Here is a 27,486-nt window from a genome sequence, read left to right on the forward strand (position 1 = left end):
AATGACCATTAGACCGGTAAAATGAGTTGGATTTATGACATTTTTAAACGAAGCAAATGTCAATGAAAAGTTTACTTTCATAATACAGTACATATTAAAACTGTTGTTACTTATACACTGTGGGCCGTTGTACTTGCAACAGAAGCCAGGAGGCAGAATCGGAGGTACGCAAAAATGCTGGAGAAACTCCGCGGGTGCAGCAGCATCTATGGAGAGAAGGAAATAGGTGACGTTTCGGGCCGAAACCCTCCTTCAGTTTCTCCAGCATTTTTGTGTACCTTCGATTTTCCAGCATCTGCAGTTCCTTCTTGAACAACAGGCAGAATCGGAACGCGGATCCACCGCTCCTCTGGGGAGGAGACCCCTCGCCAGTGTGAAAAGTCGTCACTGTTTTTGAGGTTCGTGAATTTGCAAAAGGAAAAGATCTAGCGGAAGAAAAGCCCTCTGATCTGCACCGAACAGTGTTTACTCTGCAAGTCGCTGCCTCGCCCATTTTGTCCGCGGCCGAAGCTCGCTCGGCGCTGCCGCCGATCTCCATAGTGACGGTGCGGGTGCCCGGATCTGGTGATGTCGGCTGTCAGCACAATGGCGGCGGAGGAGGACCCCGCGGTGACCGAGGAGAGCTGCGAGATAACGCAGCATGTAGCCGAGTTCATTGAGAAAGAGTTGGGAAACGACCCCAAATCTTTAAAGAAACTCTCCCAAATAACAGAGGAGCTAGCGCTGTACAAAAAAACTCTGGAGGAACAGGTACGAAGGCCGGGCCTCGGCCCCGCGATTCATTTGGGGGTCAGCTCTTTTCCCCAAGATGCATCCATAAAGTAACACCCTTGTACATCTTTAATAATTACACTACTGACTAAAGAAATATGGAACACTGATGCGAATCACACGTGTAAAGTGCATTCTTTATGTATGTCTATCGTACCTGTGCTATTAAAAATTTCGAAATAATATTTAACCGCGATTTCATATGGGCGAAATTACATATTACAACCCGCCGATGAAGGAAATAATGGCTTTTGGTGCAATCATTGAATGGGGTTTGCATTATTTACATTGGGATTACACCAGAAACATTCAGTATTATTTATTAGTAATATTTAGAACAAACAGGTTCTGGTATGAATAAGTAATACAACAATACTAATTATGTTGGATTCAGCTCATTTTGGAGGCAGAAGTTAATTTGCGTCACCTTCTTGGAGGATGCTCCGATGTTGGCCACAAAGTCTTGAGATTACAGGGACTTCAGGTGCGGAGGGGGCTTGTGTCCGTGTGTCATTACTTTCAAAGTATGCATAAAAGGCATTGAGCTCATCGAAAAGTGATGCATCTTTGTCACTTATGCTATCCGGTTTGTCCTTGTGGGAGGTTTAAGCTTGCAAGCCCCGCCAAAGCTGTTGAATATCGGCCCGTAACTTTGTATGATTCTAGATCTCCAGTACTAAACACCACCGATCTAGACCATACTACAGGCCGATGCCCACATTTTGGAAAATGTGACCAGGGGATGGAACGGTTGGTGTATTTTATGTGTAAGAAGGAACTGCAGATGCTGGTAGTTTGCCCCTGTCCGCTTTGGGAACCTGAACGGAAACCTCTGGAGACTTTGCGCCCCACCCAAGGTTTCCGTGCGGTTCCCAGAGGTTGCAGGTGGTTGCTGGAGGTTGCAGGTAGGGAGACTGACAAAAACCTCCGGGAATCGCACGAAAACCTTGGGTGGGGCGCAATGTCTCCAGAGGTTTCCGTTCAGGTTTCCTAAGTGGGACAGGATAACTCAGCGGGTCAGACAGCATCTCTGGAGAAAAAGAATAGGTGACGTTTCGGGTCTAAACCCATCTTCAGGACGTTACCTATTCATTTTTTTCCAGAGGTGCAGTCTGACCAGCTGAGTTACTTGAGCTTTTTGTATCTATCTTTGGTGTCTTTTATGGTTGTGTAGCAGTGGTTGAAAGTGTTTGTGCCTCTGATGGGACAGGGACAAGTTGATAATATTTTCAATTCCAGTCCCAGCATGTTTAAGAAGGAACTACTGATGCTGGTTTAAACTGAAGATAGACACAAAAACTGGAGTAACTCAGTGGACAGGCAGCATCTCTGGAGAGAAGGAATGAGTGAAGTTTTGGGTCAAGACCCTTGTTCAGACTCGTCTCGACCCAAAGCGTCACTCATTCCTTCTCTCTAGAGATGCTCCTGTCCCGCTGAGTTACTCCAGCTTTTGTGTCTATCTCCAGTCCTAACATCATTCAATATGTCATTTAAGCAACAATATTTTAAATTTGTAAAGGTGTCATATCTGGTGTCATATCAGCACATTATGTGAAATTCTAGTTAGTTGGTCATGATTTAGACAGCATGTATTTTAATTCTTCTAGCTACCATTTATTTGTTGATGCAATATAACTGGAGGGATATTTGTAACAAAAATGTTCAGTAAAACAATGCTTAATTAAATGAGTAGAGATTTTTTAATTGAAACCTGAGCACTATGTGTTAATCTGAATGGATGGAAAGCTTTTCACAAAGAAATACAGATCCATATTGAATAGTGATTCTTTCAATGATATTAAACATTAGCATGGGAATCTTTAAAACAGCATGTTTTGTTGATGTGTTTATCTCTCATTGTGGAGGTAGGGCCTACCTACCTGCTGCTAAGGCCCCAATGGGCAGTTTGGCTTGGCCTGCCTTAGTTAGTTGTGGGCAGCCCACCCACTCATCCATTTTACCTGCTTTTACCTGGAGTGAAAACTTAATTATTGAATTTGGCATTTAAGGGGTCTTCCTGCTAAAAATAGTGATCCACTTTATCCAAAATGTTTTTTCAGCCAGTCAGGTCATATCCTTGCTATATCTAATCTGACATTCAGAGGATAGAGTTCCTTGTTTTTTCAGCCAGTCAGGTCATATCCTTGCTATATCTAATCTGACATGGGGTCAGAGGATAGAGTTCCTTGTTTAACAAAAAAAACATTCCAATGTTGGATATGGAAGGTCCACTGGTGAAGCTCAGTGGTAATATTATTTGTTGAAATCCTTCCAATAACTTTTGGCATTGATACAAGATGTTCAGGAATGTAAATCAAGCCTTCCCCTCAGCATCATTGTGTACGCCACCCAAAATTAAGAGCACGTGTTTTGGAATGAAAACCACTTCATATGTTTGCAACCCCGTGGAATGCACTTACCCTGCAATCTTCAAACTAACCCCACTGTTGCTCCTTTCCTAGATATATTCACACCACTCAGAATAGAGTTCTGGGCCCAGAAATTTCCTCCCTAGAGCTATTTATGATTCCTTTTGGAGAAAATTGAGATTCTTGTGATTAAAAAATTTATTTTCAGAAGCGATGTAAATATCTTTGATTAACCCTTTGATAGCAAGACTAACATGAGAGAGAAAAACATAAATGGGGTTTCCAATTAAAAAAATATCAGGGCCATCGCATTCTTTTGCTGTGAAACATCTCTGGATGATGAGACAAAAATAATAATTTTAATTATTAAGATTTGAAGATTGGCAACAAAGATATTCAGTTATTGTAGTATTAAAATGCATATACAAAACTTTTTACATGTGTGTTTATGGTTTATAATTTTAATACAAAGTTATGTGGAATTTTGTCCTTTGATAATGCACTTGAACAAATTCCCACTTCCAATTTTAGCCCAAATCTTAAATTTGTGATACCAAGTATTTTTGAGCTGAAGTAATAATTTCTAAAGCATGTATCTTTGCAAATCTTTTTAATATCATTAACCTAATTAAATGTTTTATGTTAAAATTGATATAGGTTCTTACTGTCTCATCTGAAGTGCCCAAAAAAATTGAAAATGCTTTCAAGAATGCTGAAAACTCCAAGAAGTTGCTAAATGGCATAATTAAGAAAGAGGCAATCTTAGCTGAGTCTATCAACAATCATTTAGTTACTGCCCAGCCATTGATCGAAGAACTGAAGGTATTGATTGGACAGATTGAAGAGATTGAGCGACACCTTTGGTACTTGAAATGGATTTCCCAAATAGAAGAGTTAAGGTAAACATGCTGCTTTTGCAATAGTTCCCGTTTCATCTTGGGATGAATATTTGACTTTGGTTTAAAATACTTCATATTTATGAAATCCTATTCAGCGTGAACTAATAAAAGTTAATAGCATAGATACATAGAGGGAATATCAGGAATGGTGTTTGAGTAGTGATGTGTATACATGGAACTAATGATGCTGGTTTACAAAAAGAGACACAAAGTGGGACCCTTCTGAACAGTCCCAACCCGAAAAGTCACCTACCAATGTTCTCCAGATATGCAGCCTGACCTGCTGAGTTACTCCAGCGTTTTGTATCTTTTTATGGTGTTTGAGTAGCTGGCTCAAGTTGACCTGATATTCCTGCTCCTAACAATATAGTCAACTTGTGGGTTTACAAAAGATTGGTCCTGTCTGTAGTTTCTCCGAAAGATAATTATCCACAATATTTGGTTAAGTTTCCTACCAGTCTAACTCATTTTTCATGATAGAATAGCTAAAGTACAGAAGGAGTCCATTTGCCATCATGTCTGCATCAATTCTCAACCAAAGCTACTTTTTTTCTAGTTAATCCCACTTGCTATTACCCTGTAGCCTTGTGAAAAATTTTGCATATATTTATCCAGTTTGTTCTTGAAGGCCATAATGGAACCTTCCTCCAGCACTTCTGAAAGCTGTACTTTTCCAGATTCTATCCACATGTCGCATTAAAAAAAAAAATTTTCTTCAAGTCACTCTTAATTCACATCCCCTTTATGCCTCTTACGTCTATTGCTTGACCCCTCCTCCAGAGGGAACAACCTCTCACTATCTACTTCACCCAAATCCTCTTTCAATTTATATGCTTCTATAAAATCTCCCCTCAGCCTTTTCTTTTCCAAAGAAAAATAGTCCTACCTTTTATCTATATTCATCTCAGGAACTGATCTTTTCTGGGCTTCTCAGAGTCTTCCCTTCCATCCCATAATGTGGTGACTAGAACTTAACCAGATACTCCATTTGAAGCCAGACCCATGTTTGACAAAGAGTCAGCATAGAGTTATGGTTTTTACATGTACAATAAAAATTATGAACCTACATTTTACATAATCTTTCATGTTACTTTATGGCAAGGAGCCATTTCGGCCCATCGAGTCTATGCTGGCGCACAAAGCAATCACATTTCCCAATAACTTTTGGCTCAGTGAAATCAATTATACTCGATTATTTTTGTCTTCCAACAATTAGGTAAGCAAATGATATGTTGCCCCTTGTTGTAAGGTACTCATCTTGCAGAACTAAGTCCTACTGCAGTTGTAGAGGAGACTACAAATGCTGAAAGCTGAAGCAACAAACTGATGTTGAATTGCTCCAGCAGATCGTTTTTGTTGCTGCTTTGCTGATATCACATCAGAATCCGTGGACACTGCTTTTGTTTCTGGACCTAAAATGGATCTACTAATGTTATGTTATGAATTTACTAGATTAATGCCTGGGACAAAGTGTTATCTAATGAATAGAGAGTGATGAGGATAGATCTGCCCTAATTGAAGTGTAAAAGAACAAGAGGCAACCTCATTGAAGGAATCGTGAATTGGCTATGACGATTTGATAAATCACTGTAACCTCCCTGCAGTAATTGAGCACTATTTTCTTTTAAGAACCCAGGTTACTAGTTTTACTGCAGTTGGGCAATGAAATTGACAAGCAATTGCATTGATACTCTGTGACATACATCCTTTGGAGACACAAGGGAGTACAGATGCTGGAATCTTGAGAAAAAAAACAAAATGCTGGAGGAACTCAGAGGTCAGACAGCATCTGTGGAGATCTGTGGAACTTACAACCCAGCGGTATGAATATACTAATTTCTCTAACTTCAAATAACCCTTGCATCCACTCTCTCTCCATTCCTCTCCCACCCAAGTCGTACTAGCTTCAAAGTTGTATTGTTGAGTCTCATTGTCTGTAACTAATTTTCACCTAGCCCACAGCTAACAATAGCCTGTTTCCTTTATCATCGTTACTTTTTTGCGTATCTTTCATTCATTTGTTCTATATCTCTATATCACCGACTATATACCTCTCGTTTCCTGTTCCCCTGACTCTCAGTCAGAAGAAGGGTCTCAACCCTAACCGTCACCTATTCTATTTCTCCAGAGATGCTGTCTGACCTGTTGAGTTACTCCAGCTTTTTGTGTCTATCTATGGAGGGAAATGGACAGATGACAGTTTGGATCAAAATAAACTTTAATATAACTTTATTTTTTTAAGTTCTGTAGGGAAAACAGCTTGTTAATGAGAGCCTAAAATTCTCTTGCCCCGAACTCCCCTATTCCCTCAACAGAATTGTTTTATAACCCAAATTGCTATGACACGAGGTTCCTTTAGGAATGCAACTATTGCATTATAACATTACTACCTGTTGGGTCAGCCATTTGTTTCTTACTTAGGTAGTTTGAATCTTTGTTCAATTGGAAGTTAGGTGATTTTTGAGGGAATTAGGAGTATATAGAAAATGGATTTGAGGCATAGGATTGCTGAGGGCAAACGAGGGATTATTAGACTGCTACATTTAGTTTAGGTTACTTTAGAGATACAGCGCGGAAACAGGCCCATCGGCCCACCGAGTCTGCGCCGACCAGCGATCCCTGCTATCGTGGATCAACAGTTTCCAACACCCACTAGGGACAATTTACATCTAAATCAAATCAATTAACCTACAAACCTGTACGTCTTTGGAGTGTGGGAGGAAACCAAAGATCTCGGAGAAAACCCACTCAGGTCACGGGGAGAAAGTACAAACTCCGTACAGACAAGCACCTGCAGTCGGGGTCGAACCCAGGTCTCCGGCGCTGCATTTGCTGTAAGGCAGCAACTCTACCACTGTGCCACTGTGCCACCCTTCCATTTCTTCCATTATTATTATTTTATAGAGGTTCTTTAGCCTCATTGGCTATCCATTGATATAAAGTCCCACAGTTTTGAAAGACTTGCTAGATGCTAGGTGAAGCTAGTGATCTCCATCGAAATTCTAGTGGCAACGTGAGTATTATTATCAAATTTAGTGCACCACTTCTGTGTAAATTGAAATTGTTTATAATGTATTTTCTCCCCAGCGACTGCATTCAGCAGCACCTAATGACAAATAGTGTCTCAGATGCTGCCAATACCCTGGTATCCATGGCAGAATTAGATATAAAGCTTCAAGAATCATCTTGTACTCATCTGCTCAATTTTATAAGATCCACTGTCAAATTCTGGCACAAAATTCTCAAGGACCGATTGACTAAGTAAGTTTTTTTTCAACCTAAAATATCAGCTGCTAGAAGAAAACTAATGTTATTTGTAATGTATGTTTTAGAATGAAAGATGACAATGATAAATTCCAGAGGAACAAGTGGTCAAAGTTTTCTTTTGACTGTTAAGATCCCCTGCAATTATCAGTTGTTAATATTTTCTAGGTTTACTGTAAAACATAAGAAAAAACAGTTGGCTATTTGGCTGCTCAAAACGACTCAGTCATTCAGAAAGATCATGGGCGATCTTTTATTGCCAGACTACATTCCTCTGTTATCTTCTATCCCTTCATCCACATAATTTCCAAGAACCAATTATCGTGAATATCATTGCTTATGTAGTCCCACAGAACCCAAGATGACTTTTTTCTCCTTTGGTATTGAGGAAAATATCTGTGAGAATTTTTTTAATTGGGTTGGCTGAGGCATACCTGCTACCAACCAGTATTGAAAGAGAATGTTCTTTGTCAAAAAGCAAGGAAGTTCAAGACAACTGGACCACAGGCACTTCCTACAAACTTTGCAGATGTACAACATAGACATGATTTCCCAATGAGGTAGCCACTCATTTGCATCCAAACAAATATTATCGGAATATAAGTGCACGTCCAGTTTTAACATGAGGAGAGCACTGTTTGCTATAGTGATCATGGGACAAAAGATTGAAGTCCTGACCAAAGTTACAAAACGTGCGTATGCAATTGAGACTGAATATAGTTGCAGAGATTACAGATGAGAAATAAGGCAGTTATTACACTGATACATCAAAAGATCACATAAGTGATTCACAGAAGCCAAAAATGAGGCGAGCCTAACCACAGAAACATTTAAAAAAAATAGATAATAAGAAATTTAAAATTAAAGTATTTCACCTGTGGATATTTTTTAAAGTTTTCTGCATTCTTAGTAACATTCTTCCCTTCCCTCCTAAGGCTTATAGTATTTTAGAGGCCACAAAAAAAGTTGTTTTTTTACCATTCATAACATTTCTGAAGATTGTAAGATAATTTAAGGGATCTGTATCTTCTTATACATGAATCATCAAATGTTACTTTACAGTTTGGGGGAAAGATTACTACTATGGGGTATGTTTTTATCGTATGTACCTCATAATAACATTTTGTGGGAGGGTAATCCGTTTATTTAAAAAATCATTAAATATTTCTTCCGTGCAGTGATTTTGAAGAAGTCTTAAAGCAATTGCACTGGCCTTTAATTGGACCCCAGCAAGTGCAGGCTCCTGCACTGGCATCAGTGGCAAATTCAACAGAACTTTACAACAACCTAGAAACATTATTCATTCAACTCCTTAAGTTGCAGACATCGTATCCTTTTTCAATTATGTATATGATTATTTTATTTCATGCATGTGGATTTCCCTCCAATTTATACATTGCTGGAAAATTTAAAGCTAGTTCCATTACATTTTGTCATCATAAAGACCTAATTTTAATTCCAGATTGGGTAAAAAATGGCTGGAGCAAAGGTGCTCTTGTGAGATTAGTCTTGCATGACTTAAACTTGTATATTTCGCAGCCCAAATGACTCCGCAGTGGGAAAATGAATGGCCAACTATGTGATGCCTGAGATCACCAAAATCCTAGGATGGAAATGGGAATAGGAGAAAAATATATTATTTATCGGTATTAAGAATGCTGCATATGTATGCGCCACAACCTTGGAATATGTAATAAGCTTAATTTGAAATAAAATAAAAATCTGAACCAAATTTGGCTAATTTTTCAATTTGCTTATCGATGGATTTTTTAATAAGGGAAGTCAGAAAATATTTATTTATTTGGATTTTATTTAATTCTTTCTGTAAATATAATTTTACTGATACAAGAACTACTTTAGACCAGTAGATGGTGCTAAATATTTGTCAAAGTCAGATTGTGCTGTTGGTAAAAAGCCTAAAATGGTTTGTTTTTCACTGACTAAAATTTGGGATTTTCTTTAGCTCTCTTTGGACAGTTGGACTAAAGTTATCCTTAACTAGACGATGCAGAGATGAACTAATAACTAAGCCAAAGCAGTTGCCAGAGAAGTATGATATCCCATTATCCGTGCCCATTGCAATTCCTATTCAGCTTATGCTGCTACCACTACAGAAGAGATTTAAATATCACTTTTCTGGCAACAGACAAACGAATATGCTAAACAAGGTTTGGTTATTTATTGAAACTGCTATGTAAGATGAAGAAATGCAACAACTTCTACCTTAGCCAGACGTAGCTATTTTAAATTTACTGTCCCAATTTGTTCTTTGTGACTGTTTTCATTGAGATATTTAAATTTCTGGATAAAATTATTGTCAACTATTCCCATCTTTATTTCATGTATTAATATTCGTGTATGCTCTCATTTTGTGAGTTTGACTGGTGCAGTTGGTGAACAGATTTTGTAAATGGCTGTGAAGGAACAGCATTTCCAATTGACTTCACGTGCATACAATTATGGAAAAGTTAAGGGTTGGTTACTTTCTTGTGGAGAGTTATATTTGTAGATATGTATGGGACTTTTACTCAATATGATTATTTTTATATTATCATTTTTAGAGGTTTCCATGTGGTGAACACATGAGTAGAGATAATATTGCTCAGTTATTTAACTTTTGTATAACTACATTAAATTCATATAATGAAAGTTACTGCACTGAATGAAATCTATTCCAGCTCATGTTAGCACAACCTAAAACTTAACCAACAAACAACGCACATCAATTCATTAAAAAGTACAGTGGTCTCTATCATAGCACTTCTGTCTGGTAAACTGTTCCTATCTCCAAAAATACATTGGGAGTTACAAGGAAATAAGTGAAGAAATGGGATTGCTTGGAGAACCAGCACACTTAATGAACCAAATAGTTTTGGTTCTATGTTATTGGAAAGTATAAAAAATTACTAAATACAAAATGTTGTCTAATAATCCATTTCTCAAGTCACAAAGGAAATTTCATTGCGTAAATAAAATCTTAAATCTTTTTAGCTGCCTCTGCTTCAGTAATAAAGATTCCAATATTTTGTATTTTTTCTCAAGTAGACATATAAAAGAAATGCTGTTATTTTTGGACATATTTCATAAATTATTTCTAAATCAGTGTTGATTTATATTTGAGGTTTTAGTTTGAGATTTTAGTATATTAAACTTATTTTGAAAACTAAGTTTCAGTGGAGGTAATCCACATGAACAAGGCGTAGAGCTTTTAGCCTAACTTCCACTTTGAACTGACTTTAAGCTTTAGAATTTCTTTAAAAAAAAAATATATATATATATATATATATATATATATACACTTTTAAAACTCTGTGTGTGTGGGTGTGTCATTTGCCTATGAAACGTATTTCCTCGAAAACCACCTCTACCCCCCCCCCCCCCCCCCCCCCCCCCCCCAGATGCGCCTGCGAGTTGGGGGCTATGCGTCAGTGGATAGGGCGGTTATGGGGTAAAAGGAGCAAATTAATAATAATATAATATCAAAGGGGGTAGTTAGTGTGTGTGTGGGGGTGGTTAGTTTGTGTGGCGCCGCATGCCGCCCCCCCCCTGCGCAGTTGGGGGAGGGTTGCCGGGCCCGGTATCCGTGTGTGCGCAGTGGGGGGCGGCGCGAGAGACAGAATTTGAATGAACTGAACGTGTCGAGGATCTCCGAGACTGGCGTCACAACGGGGACCCAACGGGTCCATGGGACGCCAGTTTCACCGTGGCAGTCGCGCCTGCGCAGTGCGCTCCCACTTGCCGTCCTGTCAGCTGTGCCTGCGCAATTGAGGGAGATTTGCCGAGCCCAGTAAGTTGGAATGATGCATTTAGAATTGTGTTTAGAAGTTTATAAAGGACCCAACGGGTCCATGGGTCATCTAGTACATTCTAAAAGTTGTGCTTTGTTTTAGTCTTAACATTAAGTCTGGTATAAACATTAGGAATACTGTTGGAACTGGTAGAACATAATTTATTTCTGTTTCTGTAGCCAGAGTGGTACCTAACACAGGTGTTGATGTGGATTGGAAACCACACCAAGTTTTTTGAACAGAAAATTCAGCCCATAATAGATAAAACAGGCTCTTTTTTGGATGCGAGGGTAAGTTTCTGTATAGTTTTATTCAGAGAATTAAGCTTTCTGGAAACCAGTTAAATGTAGAGATCCTTGCAGCACAGCAGCAGATTATTTGGTCCACTGGGTCCACGCAAGCACAGACACACATTTTATGCTAATAATACACCATTCTCATTTTATTTTCCCACATTCCCATGAACTACCCGTAGATTTTACCACTTACCTACACACTTGGAGCAGTTAACTTAGCAGCCTGCCCCTCCTTGGAGGACAAAGAGGAAACCTATGAGGTCACAAGGAGTGTATGCAAATTCCATATAAGATAACAACAGATGTCAGGATTGAACCGAGATTTATGGAGCTGTGAAGTATTCGCTCTATAGGCATGGCAATGTGTAATTAAGAAATAGTGTGTTTTGTAAGATTGTCTTAATGTAATATTTTAGCTTGTTATTCAATGTTTTTGGAGCATGAAAGTACATCAAGTTCCAAACTGATATTCGTTTGATTTGTTGAAAAGTCTCTACCATTTCATATTTGAAAATTATTTTTCCACCCATTATTCTATTGTTTGCCTTTGATTCTTTGCTCAATTCTATCCTAGCCATATTTCCATGAACAAGATGCTTAGAAATATGTTTTAAAGAACTTGTCCTCATTTTGAGAACTTTAATTGTTACACATTGCCTGAATATAGGGAAGGTTTTTGATCAATCATTTTTTGCATAATTAAGTAATCTATTTTGACTTTTGAAATTAAGATTGGCTAAAAGAGGACTAGATTATTTTACACTAGTGGGACGAGAAAGAGAATAAAAGTTTACGGTCAAAAAGCCTTTGTCAGTTTTGACGACAAGTCTTTGACCTGAACTGTTGATTCTGGCAGAAGTGGAATGATGTGCTGAGCACTTCCAGCATTTTCTGTATTTTTTTTACTTTAGTTTTCCATCTTGTCCAATTTCATTGACTTATATTTTACACCACTATTGCTAATGTCTATTACTGACATTGTTCTGCATTTCCCCTATGCAGCTAAAAATATATATTTTGTTATTCTTTGTATTCATAAAGGAAAATCTACAAAATGTAGATTGTATAATCAGATTGTATTTTAATCTCAATCTTATAATGAAACTTGACAGTATTTAGTCTAAATGGCTCCAGTAACATGTCTCCACCTGTCCTTGTCATTTAGCTGGAGTTCTCACGGGGTCTTGTAATGCTGGTTTTGGAGAAGATGTCTGCTGATATTCCAAGGCTCCTCTATGATGATAACCTGTTTTGTCACATGGTAGATGAAATATTGTTGTTTGAAAAAGAACTGCATAGTGCCCACGGCTATATTAACGGCCTCCCAAGCTGTATGCACATTCTCTCAGAAGAGACCTGCTTTCAGAAATGGTTGACAGTGGAAAGAAAATGTAAGCATAAACATAGACTGTATAGGAAGAGTAATTCTCCTTTTTTTTCCATGACATTTACTATTTATTGCATGATAGGTCAGTGCAGTGAAAATATAGTTAGTTTATTGTTGCATATGTATCATTGTTCTGTATCCTGTGCGATAGATATATTTGAAGCCGCTACGTGTATAAAGTAGTACTTCATGCTGAATGGAAAAATGCACACACATTGCACACGTGTTCTCTTTTGACTCCTCTTACTTTCTATTGCACCTCTCTCCCTTTTGATCTCTCTGTCTCCATCACAGGGGACAGACTATTGACAGGCATCTACTACAAACCCACCGACACCCTTGGTTATTTGGACCACATTTGCTCCCATCCTGCCTCTCGTAAAGATTCTATCATCTACTCTAAATTTCTCCGTCTCCACTGCATCTGCTCCCAAAGTGAGACATTCCATTCTAGTACATCCGAGATGTCCTCTTTCCCCCCTACTCTCATGGAAGAATCTCTCACCCTTGTCTCCTCTGTATCCTGTAGTTCTGCTCTCTCTGGGTCGTTACCTTTCACCCCAACACACCATTCTCCAACATTTCCGCCAACGTGATCCCACCATCACTCACATCTTCCCATCCCCTCCCTTTTCCGTCTTCCGCAGAGACCACTCCCTCTGCAAGTCTTTGGTTCACTCATCTCTTCCCACCCATGCCGCAGATACTTTCCCCTGCAACCTTAGGAGATGTAACACCTGTCCTTATACCTCCTCCCTTCCATCCATCCAGGGACCCCAGTAGTCCTTCCAGGTGAGACAGTGGTTCACGTACACCTCCTCTGACCTCCTCTACTGCATCCGGTGTTCCCGATGTGGCCTCCTTTACATCGGTGAGACCAAGTGTAGACTTGGGAACGGTTTCGCTAAACACTTGTACTCCGTTCATCAGGGCCTGCTGGATCTCTCAGTTTAGACATTAGATTTAAAAATACAGTGCGGAAACAGGCCCCTTGGCCTACCGATGCTGCGCTGACGTGTGATCACCCCATACACTAGCACTATCCTACACACTAGGAACAGTTTACAATTTTAACCAAAGCCAATTAACCTACAAACCTGTACGTCTTTGGAGTGTGGGCGGAAACTGGAACGTGAAGAAAACCCACAGGGAAAACGTACAAACTCCATATAGGCAGCACTTTTAATCAGGATCAAACCCGGGTCTCTGACGCTGTGGCAGCAACTCTACCACTGTGCCACCCTCACCAATTTGCAATTTTTAACTCCCTTTCCCATTCTATTCTTTCTCTTCCTGGGCCTCCTCCATGGTCAGAGTGAGGCCACGCACAAACTGAAGGAAATGTACCTCAGACTCTGCTTGGGTGCTTACAACCTAAAGGTATGAACATTGAATACTACAATTTTAGATAACTAACCTACAAACAAACATATTTCTTCAACCCATCCCTTTCCTGTTGCCCACCTGGATTCACACCTATTTCTCCCCCCCCCCCCCCCCCCCCCCCCCCCCCCATCCTGATTCACTTCCACCTATATTCGTTCTAGCTTCACAATTCACTCTTCTATCTTTATTGCATACTTTTTGATTTTTCAATTCTGGCTTTTGCCCAACCATATGCCTATTAAAAAATACCCTCGGCAATCATTGGCAGGCTTTGTCCTGCTCCCATCTCTCTTCCAGCTCCCCCGCCCCCTCCCAATCGTTCCCAACATGAAACATCACCGGCTTGAGTTATTCCAGCAATTTGTGTCTTTTTTGTAAACCAGCTTCTGCAGTTCCTTATGCATCCACACATTTTGCTTGTTTTTATAATGAACTGCATCCACAAGCACTCAATTATGGTTGAACATAATAATCTATGACTTTCAGTTGCTTTAGAAAAGATGGATTCAGTGCTGTCTTCAGAAGCTGCATGGACATCCCAGTACAAGGACATTATGGATGTGGATGAGATGAAAGCTCCAGATTGTGCTGAAACATTTATGACACTTCTTTTAGTGATTACAGGTAAAGATAATTTAGAATATACAATACAAGATCAAGCATTTCATGCCAGTGTTCATGTTCAACGAGTCATCTCCCATATTGCCTTGTCTGAATAAATAAGCATTAGCCTCCATTTCCTTCTTCCTAATATAGTGTTCTGATTTTTCTTTAAGCGCCTCTGTACCATTTACCTTAACACGCAACTAGAACCAAGTCCCGTATTAACATTATTTCAAATGAATGTTCTCTGTGTTCCTTTTATGATATTATGTCTTATATTGATGTACTTTAGTTTGGTTCTTCTTCACAAGTGGAAATATTCTATAGTTCATTAGGTTTTCTGATATACATAATCAAATTTTAGAAATTGTTAATTTTTAAACAATATGTAAAATGAGTTTATCAGTGTATATTATATCTGATTTAGTCTCTAAAAAACACCACCATCATTAAGAATTGTTACTGGGTAGTTTTTTTGTTTGTCATTCAATAAGCTTTTTTAAAAATTTGAATTTATATTTTCAGTAAGTATGAATGGTAAATTAAAAATAGGAATTCTGTGAGTAATTAAGTTCAAAGGACTCAAATTGAAAACTTCTGTTCAGGAGTGCAGCGCGTAGGTTCACAAAGTTAATTCGCGGGATGGCGGGACTGTCGTATGTTGATAGATTGGAGCGACTGGGCTTGTATACTCTGGAATTTAGGAGGATGAGAGGGAATCTTATTGAAATATAAGATTATTAAGGGTTTGGACACGCTAGAGGCAGGAAACATGTTCCCAATGGTAGACAGTCAGTCTGAAGAAGGATTCCGAAATGTTGCCTATTTCCTTCGCTCCATAGATGCTACCTCACCCGCTGAGGTTCTCCAGCATTTTTGTCTACCTTCGATTTTCCAGCATCTGCAGTTCCTTCTTAAACAACATGTTCCCAATGGTGGGGGAGTCCAGAAGCAGGGGCCATAGTTTAAGAATAAGTGGTAAGCCATTTGGAACGGAGACGAGGAAAAACTTTTCACACAGAGAGTTGTGAGTGTGTGGAATTCACTGCCTCAGAGGGCGGTGGAAGCGGGTTATCTGGATGCTTTCAAGAGAGAATTAGATAGAACCCTTAAGCCCCTGTCCCACTTAGGAAACCTGAACGGAAACCTCTGGTGACCCAAGGTTTCCATGAGTTGCCAAAGGTGTTGGTCACTCGCCTGGAAAGCCCCGGCTGAAGTGTGAGCTGCATCTACTGACCAAAGATCCTACAGGATCTTTGCTACTGACCACACACACACCCACCCCCCACCCCCCCCCCCCCAGGGGCAGCAGAGGAGCGCTGTTTGCGCGATGAAGAGGAAGGTAAACGGCTGCCACAGAGCACGGTAAGTCCTTTCGAGAGCGAGAGAGAAGGGGAGAGAAGGACAGAAAAGGGGGGGGGGGGGAGAAGGAGGGGGGACAGTTTTAAGAGATTTAATAAAGTTAGCGGACATTTTATCTTCCGGCGGATCTTCTACGTTCTGAAAACCAAAGATCCTATAGGATCTTTGCTGAAAACTCCAATGAGCCAATCAAAATGGCCGGTCAGCGAAGGAGATTGCCTTCGTCTGCCTGTAAGTAAGTAGCAACCCCACTCCACTGGCTTCGACCAAACGGCAACCTATTTTTAGTCGAGGCCGATTTTGGTTTTGTTGAAATAATCGCAGGAACATAGCGGAAATGCGGAAATCACTTTCGACCATTAGGGAGAGTGACCAAAACCTCCGGGAACCTCACGGAAACCTTGGGTGGGGCGCAAGGTCACCAGAGGTTTCTGTTCAGGTTTCCTAAGTAGGACAGGGGCATTAGGGATAGTGGAATTAAGGGATATGGAGAGGAATGGGGTACTGATTGTGGATGATCAGCCATGATCACATTGAATGGCATTGCTGGCTCGAAGGGCCAAATGGCCTACTGCACCTATTGTCTATTGTCTAATAATATTAGTTTCCCTTTTTTTATAAATCACTGAATTGCTGACTAACCACAATTCACATTTTCTCTTAACAGACCGGTACAAGGGTCTTCCTACAGCTGGCCGTAAACTGCAGTTTTTGGAACTCCAGAAAGAGCTGATAGATGATTTCAGGATTCGTCTGACTCAAGTGATGAAGGAAGAAACCCGTTCTCCACTAGGATCCCGTTATTGTGCTATTCTAAATGCTGTCAACTATATCGCAGCAGTATTAGCAGACTGGGCAGATAATGTAGTAAGAAGACTCATATTTCTACCATAGTTCATGAAAATTTCTGTTTTATAGCAAAAAACAATACATTTTCTTCAAAATAACTCTGTTAATGTTATAACATCTCAATCCAATCTTAAAGTAATATAGATTGGTGACAATTGACTTAATATTATGGGATGGTGTGAGGCTGAGTTTGTTATCATCCCTTATCATGCCTATCTTTCAATCATTACGTTGAACTTTAATGAGGCAGCCACTTTGCACACATAATTCTAGAAATAGCAGCTGACTTGCCAGTTTGTCATTAAATCATTTGCCCTATAATCCCAAAGTATTACCATAAATCTATGCTCCCTACTTAATGCTGTCTTTATTAAGGGCAATAGTCCCTAAATCATCACTGAACTGCCAATTTTACATTATCAGGCTTCCACACCATCCAGCTAGAATAGATCATCAGACCCACTGCTGCTTTGATTTGGCTTCTCTTGGCAGCTCTCGAGTTCTTTGAGCTCCTTCTCAGCCGCTCCCAGGATTTCCCATCTGCACACTTAACTCTAGTTGGGAAATGGATGAAGTCAGTGAGTTGTGTGTGAGTGCAGGAGGTAGCACCAATGCAGGCGTCGATGTAGTGGAGGTAGAGTTCGGGGATAGGGCCACGGTACGCCTCGAACAAGGATTGTTCGATGTACCCAACAAAGAGGCAGGCATAGCTGAGGCCCATGCACGTGTTTTTGGAGGAAATGGGAGGAGTCAAACAAAATGTAATTAAGGGTAAAGACCAGCTCCGCTAGGGGATTGGTTGGTTCTGCGGTCGAGGAAGAAACAGAGGGCTTTGAGACCCTCCTGGTGGGGGATGGAGGTGTAGAGTGACTGGACAACCGTGGTGAAGATGAGGAAATGGGGGCCTAGAAAACGGAAGTCCTGGAGTAGACGAACAGCATGTGAGGTGTCTTGAACATAGGTAGACAAGACAAGAGACATTTATTGTCACACGGGTGAGGCAATTTAACCAGGGGGGATAGGATGGAGTCGAGGTATGTGGAAATAAGTTTTGTAGGACACGAACAGGCAGAAACAATGGGTCTGCCAGGTCAGTCAGGTTTGTGGATTTTGGAGAGAAGGTAAAATCGGGCCATGCGGGTCTGGGGAACGATGAGGTTGGAGGCTTGGGAGTGCAGGGAGCCGGAGTTGATGAAGTCAGTGATGGTGCTCGTCTGTGGGGTCATGTTCCAAGGATAAGTAGGAGGAGGTGTCTGAGAGATGGTGCGTGGCATCAACCTTGTAGAGATCAGTGGCACCTACCATGGCACCTCCCTTGTCGGCGGGTTTCCTTGTAGAGATCAGCGTGCCTCAGCCTTACATGTCAGTGTAGATTATGTATTAATTGTTATTAATACAATAATTTAATATGTTTATTCCTAAACACACAAAGGATAGGAGGTTGGGAGGGATTAGAGAAAGATTTCTAATGCAATTAAGAGATTGTTGGACCACTTACAATCTTTATTTTAAATCACTAGAGATGTGAAACCTTAATAACGAAGTTAATTATGTGAATGTTTTAACTAGACAGATTATTTAAAGAGGGATAAATTGCATGTTTTGATATTGCATCAAAGATCTATTCTCCATATTTAGTAATTTTTTTGATTAGTTCTTCCTCCAGCTTCAGCAAGCAGCAATTGAGGCTTGTGGAGAGACCAACACTATGACTGAGGTGCAACTTGGCCAGCTCGCATCTCTTGAAAGCTCTGTCTTTGATAATATGATTGATTTGCTAGAGCGTCTCCGACACGATATGTTGACACGACAAGTAGAGCATGTCTTCAGAGAAGTGAAAGACAAAGCAAAAGTTTACAAGAAAGAAAGGTGACTATTATATTACATTTTCAGGCATGTTGGGGGAAATCACCCTCCTTTAAGACGGGAATAGATGTTGAATATTATAAGACAATCTCTGTTTTAGATAGCAGAGAGTTCAATGAAGATAATCTATAGCAGAGGAGTGAGTGTATAAAAACCAAGGAACTCGTTGGCATCCTCACCAGATTAGGTGAAATGGTTAAAAATATGTTCATAAATGTCTCGATATGTTTTAAATAATCCATCAATCTACTATATAAATCTGTATCTTTTCATACTTAATGACTGAGAAATCAGAACCTTATGTTTCAGTGCCAACTTTTCTTTGATAAACCATCCACGCAACACCTTGTTACATTTTACTGTATTAAAATGCTAAATAATTTCAGGTTGATGACAGAGATAATGACCATCAAGCACTTCCTGTGGCAAAATAATACATGATCAAACAGATCTGCTTGTAAATGAAACTTATTAAAAATCATGCAAGCTGAATGTGTTTATACTTCTAAAATTGGAATATTAAAATGAAATGCCAGCAGCTTTCCAATAATTAGCACGTCCTATTAAATCCTTCCAAAGAAACAACAAAAATGATTTTGTTAATAGTCTGGGCAGCACGGTGACGACTGTCTTGCAGTGCCAGTGACCCGGGTTTGATCCTGACTACGGGTGCTGTTTGTACGGAGTTTGCACGTTCTCCCCGTGATCTGCGTGTGCTTTCGCCGAGATCTTTGGGTTTCCTCCCACACTCCAAAGTTGTGTGGGAGGAAAACAGGTTTGTAGGTTAATAGGCTTGGTGTAAGTGTAAAAAATGTCCCTAGTGTGTGTAGGATAGGAGTTAGTGTGCAGGGGATCACTGGTCGGTGTGGACTCAATGGACCAAAAGGCCTGTTTCCGTGCTGTATGTCTAAACTACGTCAAAATTAATGATGTGTTCCATTATTACCTATTGTGTCCTTTCTGTTTAATTTATGTTTGAGATTTTGTATCTTGTGAGATATTAGACTCATAGGATAACAATGCACAGAAACAGGCACTTCCGCCAATGCATCTACACCAACCATCAAGCACCCATCAACTCTTATTCTGTTTCTTTTCTTGCATCCCTATAACCATCTCCAATCTACACATGCTATTTCATAGAGAAAACATTTGTGATCACAGGGAAAACGTGTGAATAAACAGAACAGTACCTAATGTCCTGATCAAATCCAAGTCACTAAAGGTGTGTGGTAGTTGTGCTAACTGCTACGCCACTGTGCACTCACTCCTAATCAATTAAAAATAGAGAAGGACTACATAATTAAAATAATGCATATTGATGTTAATCTTCGTACCAATAAAAACAATTAATTATGCGTATATTCTTTCCATTAGTTTACACGTGAAATCAGGTGCAATAGTTCTAAAGGGCCTGTTCCACTGCGGGGACCTAATTTGCGAGTTTAGGAGAGTTTAAAAAAGTGTCGTGTTTGTATCGCCAAAGTAGAACACCTCCTACGACCTCCTTTGACTATGTAGAGAACCTCCTACGAATTTGTAGAAGACCTCCTTCGACCATGTTGAAGACTAGCTTCGGGAAAATTGGACACCAAATAGTGGAGAGTGAAGACGACCACCTTCGATTGCCTTCGATAACCTACGAATAGCATGCCGACCTACTACGACCTACTTCGACTAAACCTACGAGTAATCGATTTTTTCCATGCCGACCTACCTATTTTTACTCGTGGACAATTTTCAGCATGCTAAAAAATACTCCTCGACCAAACTGAGGCCTCGAGTATGCGGGGACTACTCTCGAGTATGAAGGAGAGTTGCATAGACCTCCTAGGACCACGTGTCGACCATGCTGCAAGGATGAGTCGAGGGCAAACTCTTCTAAACTCGCCAATTAGGTCCCCGCAGTGGGACAGGCCCTTTACATAACAGTTCTTTTGACACTTTATTTATTCAAAATTTCTCAGACAACCATTTTGCAGTTCAATAAATGCTGTGTAATAATTATATTCATTATAGCTGTGTTAATTGTATGATCAGGTTGAACTATCGATGTTTTGTTTTATTTAATTAAATCACAAGCTATTGCTGCAGTGTTTGTTATTTTGTGTGCAGTAACTGCTTTTCACTGGTTTAGTTTGTCTCCAAGTGAAAGGAATTGGATGTTCTTTTTTAGTCTGTACATTTATATCACCTACATTGTGGAATCATTAATATGTTACTTGTTTAACAGGTGGTTGTTTTTGCCATCGCAGTCAGATCAAGCAGTGATGTCCTTGTCTAGTTCAGCCTGTCCACTCTTACTGACTCTACGAGACCTATTACTACAGTTGGAGCAGGAACTTTGCCATTCACTTTTTAAATCATTTTGGCAAATGCTTGCTGAGAAGTTGGACCTATTCATCTATCAAGATGTAAGTACATTTTTTTAAATAAAACAAATACGATGTTATGATTAGAGCTTGTTTAACATGCTCGAGTGATTAAGCATTGTACATCGAATCAACTTATAAGTAATTGAAGGAAGAAATCTTAATCTATTTGAGATTTTAAAAATAAGTTGAGTGCATTGCAAATTGTTTCAGTGACTATTTCTGAGCCAGAAAATGTTACTCAATTCTGTATTACCAATGACCAATCTATTGAGAAGTCATTGACCTGAAACAAAACTCTCCATGAACCAGGCAATTTAGCTCAGTTTGCATTGGCATATATTTCTCATACTAAGCACTGTTCTCATAGTCCTCTTTTCTCTCATCCATCTATCCAATCCAATCCAATCCAGTTTTAAATTTGAACACACTGCCTCATGCCTTAATCTTGAAAGTCAATTCCTGTGCCTAAACTCATACTTGATTTTCTAAATCTCTTACACTTAATCTTGCATTTGATCTCCGTTAATAAAAATAGATTCTTTCTTGTTCCATTCTGATGATATGGGTGACCAATACTAAAAACAAGGTGATTGGCAATAGTCGCTAAAGAAACAATCACAGCTATAAAATAGGATAATATATTAAAATGAATCAACGAGTGAGTATGAATTGTTAATGATCAAAATGAGCAGAGATATTGGGAGTCCAAGGGAGAGAGATGAGCAGCTTGAGAGGCAAATTTCTATCGTGCAAAAGCAATAGGGGATCAATCATAATGGGTGATTTTACTCACCGTAATATTGGATGGTAATGTGTGCCACAGTCAGTGTAATAGGCCTAGAGAGCATATAACCCCATTTTTTTAAAATTCAGAGGAATCTTTTAATGAAACAAGACCAATTGCTCTTTCTTGATATTTCTCAGGGCTGGTGGATGGGGTTGGTAATGGTGTAATTCTGGATGTAGTTTCAGGGAGCAGATGGAAGGAGTGGGTGAGGATTTTGTGTAGGTCATCAAACAATGCAGTACATGATCAGGCCTTTCAGCCCACGATGTCCGCGCTGACCCTTATGCCAATTTAAACTAATCCCATCTGTATACCTCTCCATCTGCTGCCTGTTCAGGTGCATACCTACATTTTTCTTACATGTTGATGTCATGTCTGTTTCTACCATCTCATCTGGCAGTGTATTCCCAAGTTCTACAACTCTTGTTTAAAAGAAAACTTGTTTTCCACATCTCCTTTCATCTTTCCGCCTCACATTAAGTCTGTGCCCTTTAGCCTTTGACCTTTTCATCTGGGGGGGGGGGGGGGGGGATCTTTTTGACTTTCCGTCTATGCCTCTCATAATTTTATACTATCAGGTCCCCGCTCAGCTTCTGCTACTCCAGAGAAAATAATCAAAATTTGTCCCTTAAAAGTCTAATTCAGGAAGCATGCTGGTGAACCTCTTTTTCACCCTCTCCAAAGCCTCCAAATCGTTTGTGCAATACGGAAACCAAAACTGCATACAAATCTTCAAATGTGGCCTCACCAAAGTTTTACACAGTTGCAACAAGACTTCATCAGGGGGGGGGGGGGGGAGATCTTGACTGTCTAAACCGTCTATGCCTCTCATAATTTTTATACTATCAGGTCCCCGCTCAGCTTCTGCTACTCCAGAGAAAATAATCAAAATTTGTCCCTCTCCTAATGTTTAAAAGTCTAATTCAGGAAGCATGCTGGTGAACCTCTTTTTCACCCTCTCCAAAGCCTCCAAATCGTTTGTGCAATACGGAAACCAAAACTGCATACAAATCTTCAAATGTGGCCTCACCAAAGTTTTACACAGTTGCAACAAGACTTCATCAGTGCCCGACCATTTGAAGGCATGTATACCATACACCATCTTTACTGCTCCATCTTCTTGTTTTACCACTTCAGAAACATTGGACTTGCACCCCAAGATCCCGCTGTAATTCTCCAAAGTGTCCTGCCATTTATTGTATACTTTCCTCTTACATTTATCTGCTCAAAGTGATAATTCAGTTAGCTCTAAAATAATGATGGAAAAGGGCAAAGATAAATGGTAGTAAACAATATAAATTGGGATAAAGCCAATGTTATTAGGATGAGAAGCAATTCAGCAAAAATAGCCTGGAAACAGCTATTTGAAGTTAAATAAAGGTTAGAGCAATGGCATTTTATAAGCAGGTTCATGGAGTTCAAGCTAAACAAAATAAGGCTGGGTCTGCCAAATCTAGAGCTTGTGCACAGAGGGGAGGATGAGGCAAAAGAGCTAGTTTGTGTAGAACACTGAGAGCTTAGTACTGCAGAAACTCGACAAATGTAGAAAACAAAGGGGTAAAATTAAAAGGAAAATTAGAAAAGCCGATTGAGGACATGAAAAATTACTGGGAAGTAAAATGACAAAAAAAAATCATTTTCTTTTTGGATTTAAAGAGCAGGAGGATAACTATGAAAGAAAATGGCCTGGTACTGGTCAAAAGTAATTATGAAGGAAGAGTATCAAATGTAAAATTGAATAACAGCAAAAGTGGTAGTAGTAAAGGGTTTAACGTCATTAAAGGTAAAGAATCAGCAAAGCAAATATCCTAGGCTAGTAAAAAAAAGCACAGGGGAAATTGCAGAAGCTGACTGTCGCTTTTCAATCTGCCTTGGCTGCAGTAGTAATGCCAGACAATTGTAGGACTGTTGACTTAGGACTGTTGTTTAATGAGGGAGTGAATAAATCAAATAATTGCAGGCCGGCTACTTTAATTTTGGTGTGGGTAATTCGTAGGGCGTGTGTAAACCTTCATTTAAAGAAGCACATATTAAATACAGACAGTCAACATGAATGCTGAGCTGCTGAGTTACACCAGCACTTTGTGTCCTTTTATGTGTTACGGCAAGATCATGTCAACTCCCGATTGAATACCTTGAGGAAGTAACAAGGAGGTTTGATGAGAGCTCTATGTTTGATGTACTCTGCATGAATTTTATTAAAGCTTTGGACACATCCACAAGGTAGGCCAATCAAAATTTTGGATCGAGAGTTGCAGGTTGGATCCAAATTGGTTCAGTGACAGGAAGCACAGTTGTTTGACATAGCATCCTTAAAGCTATCAGAGGGGTATTTTCAATTAGCATCAGCAAGACCTGGGTATAAAAATCTTTTGCCCATCAATTTTGATGTCATTTGCAAGTTGATTTCATGCCGAATTTCTTGGTAGAAATATTGCTCTTTGAATATATAACCATAGTTTTCTTTTGAGGGAATTAACATATGGGAGTTGCGTAATGCACTGCTCATGAGTAATCTGAATGCATGTAATAAAATACTTCAAGTATGTGTGATCGTAAAGTTGATTACCCTTGAATATTGTAATAGTTTCACTTTATTTTTAATTGCAGATTATATTGGCAAATCACTTCAATGAAGGTGGATCAGCACAGCTGCAGTTTGACATGGCACGCAATCTTTTCCCACTGTTTGCTCACTATTGCAAGAGACCAGAAAACTACTTCAAGCAGTAAGTAAATTGAGTGCAAGCTTAATATTTCTAATCAGCATTAATTGATAGTATTACAGACATTCTTTGTGCAGAGACGACTTCAATTAAGCCATTGATTTTGGTGTGAGGGGAGGGCAAACATTTTCTTTGTTTATTTAAATTTTAGGATCTGGGCATCACTGAGCAATTAGTCCCCACCTTTAATTGTACTTGAACTGCAGTCCTTCTCGTGAAGATACTTCCACAATGCTGTTGAGTAGGAAGCTCCAGATCTTGAACACTGATATATATCAAAGTCAGGACGATATGCAACTTGGTGTGGAATATATCGTTGGTGGAGTTTCTATGCACATGTTGCCCCTATCCTTCCTGGTGGAAGAGACCATGGGTTTGGGACGTATTACCAATTAGAGTAACTGCAATAAATATTTATGGGTGTTACACACTTCAGATACTGTGCCTGTGCTAGAGAGAATGAATGCTTTGGATGGGGGGGGGGGCGAGCAATAGCAGAACTACGGGCCACAGTGGATGCGGGTGAGGGATCCATCTATGACAGAAGGGGATAAATTGCATGTATTTAAAAGCACATTAAATTATCATTAGTTAATTGAAAACGTTTTTGATAATATAATTCAACAAAAATGTAAAAGTGAAAATAAAGATAATGGACAAAACTCTATAAATGCAGAAAATGCTTCTGTGTATACTGCAGCTAACCAGTAGTTCTCTGTTCATTCTTCATATAATCTTGGTAACTACACATTGTCTTTTCTATGGCTCCATAATTCTTTCCATTATATGCTCATCACTTCAATCAGGGTAGTCACATTGGCACAGCGGTAGAGTTGCTGCCTTACAGCAAAATGCAGCGCCAGAGACCGGGGTTTGCTCCCGATTACGGGTGCTGTCTGTATGGAGTTTGTACATTCTCCCCGTGATCTGCATGGGTTTTCTCCCAGATCTTCGGTTTCCTCCCACACTCCAAAGACTTACAGGTTTGTAGGTTAATTGGCTTGATAAAAAAATGTAAAATTGTCCAAGTAGGCGATATGCAGAGCACTGCCCTGCCGACTACAAAATTCAGAAGGTTCCATGTTCTTATGCATTTAACATAGAATCCCATTTATCTGATTTGTTTTACAATGCTTTTCTACGGAATAAAATGTGAATGGTCTCGATCTTCATTTCTCATAAAAGCTGAACAGTTATGTGCAAAATATATTCTAATTATATTTGGCACCTTTTAATTTTTCCTAAATTGATACAATTATATTTTATAACACATGTCTTAGACTGTTGATGTATATTGAGATAAAGTCTATCTCTGTTACCCCTTAATAAGACTTAATTAAAAACAATCCATTGTTTATCTACTTCATTTGCATCATTGAGAAATAACATGTCTGTGATCTAAAGATATTTTCATCGATTGGAAATTGTCAAGTGAGTAAAAATTCAGCATAATTAATAATCTATAATAATTGTACCAAATATGACAAAACCTTAAAAATTGTTTTTCCATCTAGAGTGAAAGAAGCGTGTATCATCCTAAACCTGAATGTGGGTTCAGCACTATTACTGAGAGAAGTGCTCCAGGCTACTTCTGGTACCATGACTGATACGACCAACATTCAACAGCCCACAGCTAGTGCAGCTCTGAATGAAATTGGAATTTATAAACTGGCCCCGCAGGACGTTGAAATCCTTTTGAATCTAAGAACAAACTGGCCAAGTTCAGGCAAATAAATAAACATTTTTCTCCAAATTTAAAGATGAAGCAGAATAGTAATATAACTCTTCCCTTCTCTGCAAACATGCAGGCTGTGCATTGTGAATTAAACAATGACTAAAATGCCAGCCTGCATTGTTGAATTTTATATTCCATTGAATTAAAAACAATTATCTGGAAAATGGAGTCTATGTATTTAAATGATGGACTAACGTGTATATACATAATCTGTTCATTGTAAGCAGTTGATATTAATTTTAAAAATGTTTAGATAGTTGGCTCCAAGCTTCAGAATCTATAAAAATAACATATTAAAAACTATTTCAAGATCATGAATGTATCCTGGAATGACAAAATTGGATGTGATAAAATTGATTCTCTTTTAATATCTGTACACAAGTATATTATGGGTTAATATTATGAAATTGTGTCAGGTCCAGTTTATATAGCTAAGGATGGTTAATTAAATCTCAACCAATTTCAACGTGTCATTACCACTGCTCACTTGTTAACTGATTAAATCAGATTGTCTGTTTTTACCATGTGTTGCTTTACTGAATTGCTTGTTGTACTGTTACATTAGAACATCAGTGAAGAAAGTTCTGTAATGTGATGCAAATTAATTGTAGACATCAGGTTGGTATGAAGCACCGCAGCTCATCAGTAGCAAGGGCTTACCTTTGGGAGTTTTCTGAGATGTGCAAAATCTCAGCAGTGGGAAATTGCAGTTTAATGGGCCATATGTATAACAAAACTTTCCTTATTCTAAGTGTGCCAAAAGAGTCATGCTATATGAATTTTAATGGAGTTTTTTTTAACCTAATGTGCCTGGTGGAAAGCCAATGCAATCTAAAATTGGCTAGCATGTGATGTGAGCAATCTGTCAGTCTATGGGCATGCTAGAAAAACAATTACATAATTAAAATTGCTCACGTCCTTTCATTCTTTCAGCCTGAAAGCAGCCATCATCCTATGCCATTGGTCTACTTCATTTCTCAAATTCCAGTGGTCCCTGAACAGAAGAACCCTTTTGTGTTATAT

The 27,486-nt window shown here is 39.2% G+C and overlaps 1 protein-coding gene across 1 annotated transcript; it reads left to right on the plus strand.

Moving 5' to 3' along the window:
• Positions 1 to 26,987, plus strand: rint1 (RAD50 interactor 1). The gene is made up of 13 exons (XM_055653198.1): positions 1 to 750; positions 3,798 to 4,039; positions 7,127 to 7,300; positions 8,482 to 8,631; positions 9,315 to 9,471; positions 11,271 to 11,381; positions 12,553 to 12,778; positions 14,647 to 14,784; positions 16,793 to 16,992; positions 18,629 to 18,843; positions 21,074 to 21,254; positions 24,613 to 24,731; positions 26,243 to 26,987. Exons 1-13 carry the CDS (start codon positions 568 to 570, stop codon positions 26,460 to 26,462), a joined length of 2,316 nt encoding a protein of 771 aa, XP_055509173.1. The 5' UTR covers positions 1 to 567; the 3' UTR covers positions 26,463 to 26,987.
• The last annotated feature ends 499 nt before the right edge of the window (positions 26,988 to 27,486 follow it).

Source organism: Leucoraja erinacea, chromosome 22, assembly GCF_028641065.1.
Source record: "Leucoraja erinacea ecotype New England chromosome 22, Leri_hhj_1, whole genome shotgun sequence".
NCBI classification, from domain to species: Eukaryota; Metazoa; Chordata; class Chondrichthyes; order Rajiformes; family Rajidae; genus Leucoraja; species Leucoraja erinaceus.

What these genes read in the sequence shown, in the direction of transcription:
- rint1 (XM_055653198.1), top strand. Translation starts at nt 568, where the DNA reads ATGTCGGCTGTCAGCACAATGGCGGCGGAGGAGGACCCCGCGGTGACC. An exon ending in AAAGTTTACAAGAAAGAAAG is followed by an intron (nt 18,844 to 21,073) that starts GTGACTATTATA and finishes CTTGTTTAACAG; the next exon opens with GTGGTTGTTTTTGCCATCGC. An exon ending in ACCTATTCATCTATCAAGAT is followed by an intron (nt 21,255 to 24,612) that starts GTAAGTACATTT and finishes TTTTAATTGCAG; the next exon opens with ATTATATTGGCAAATCACTT.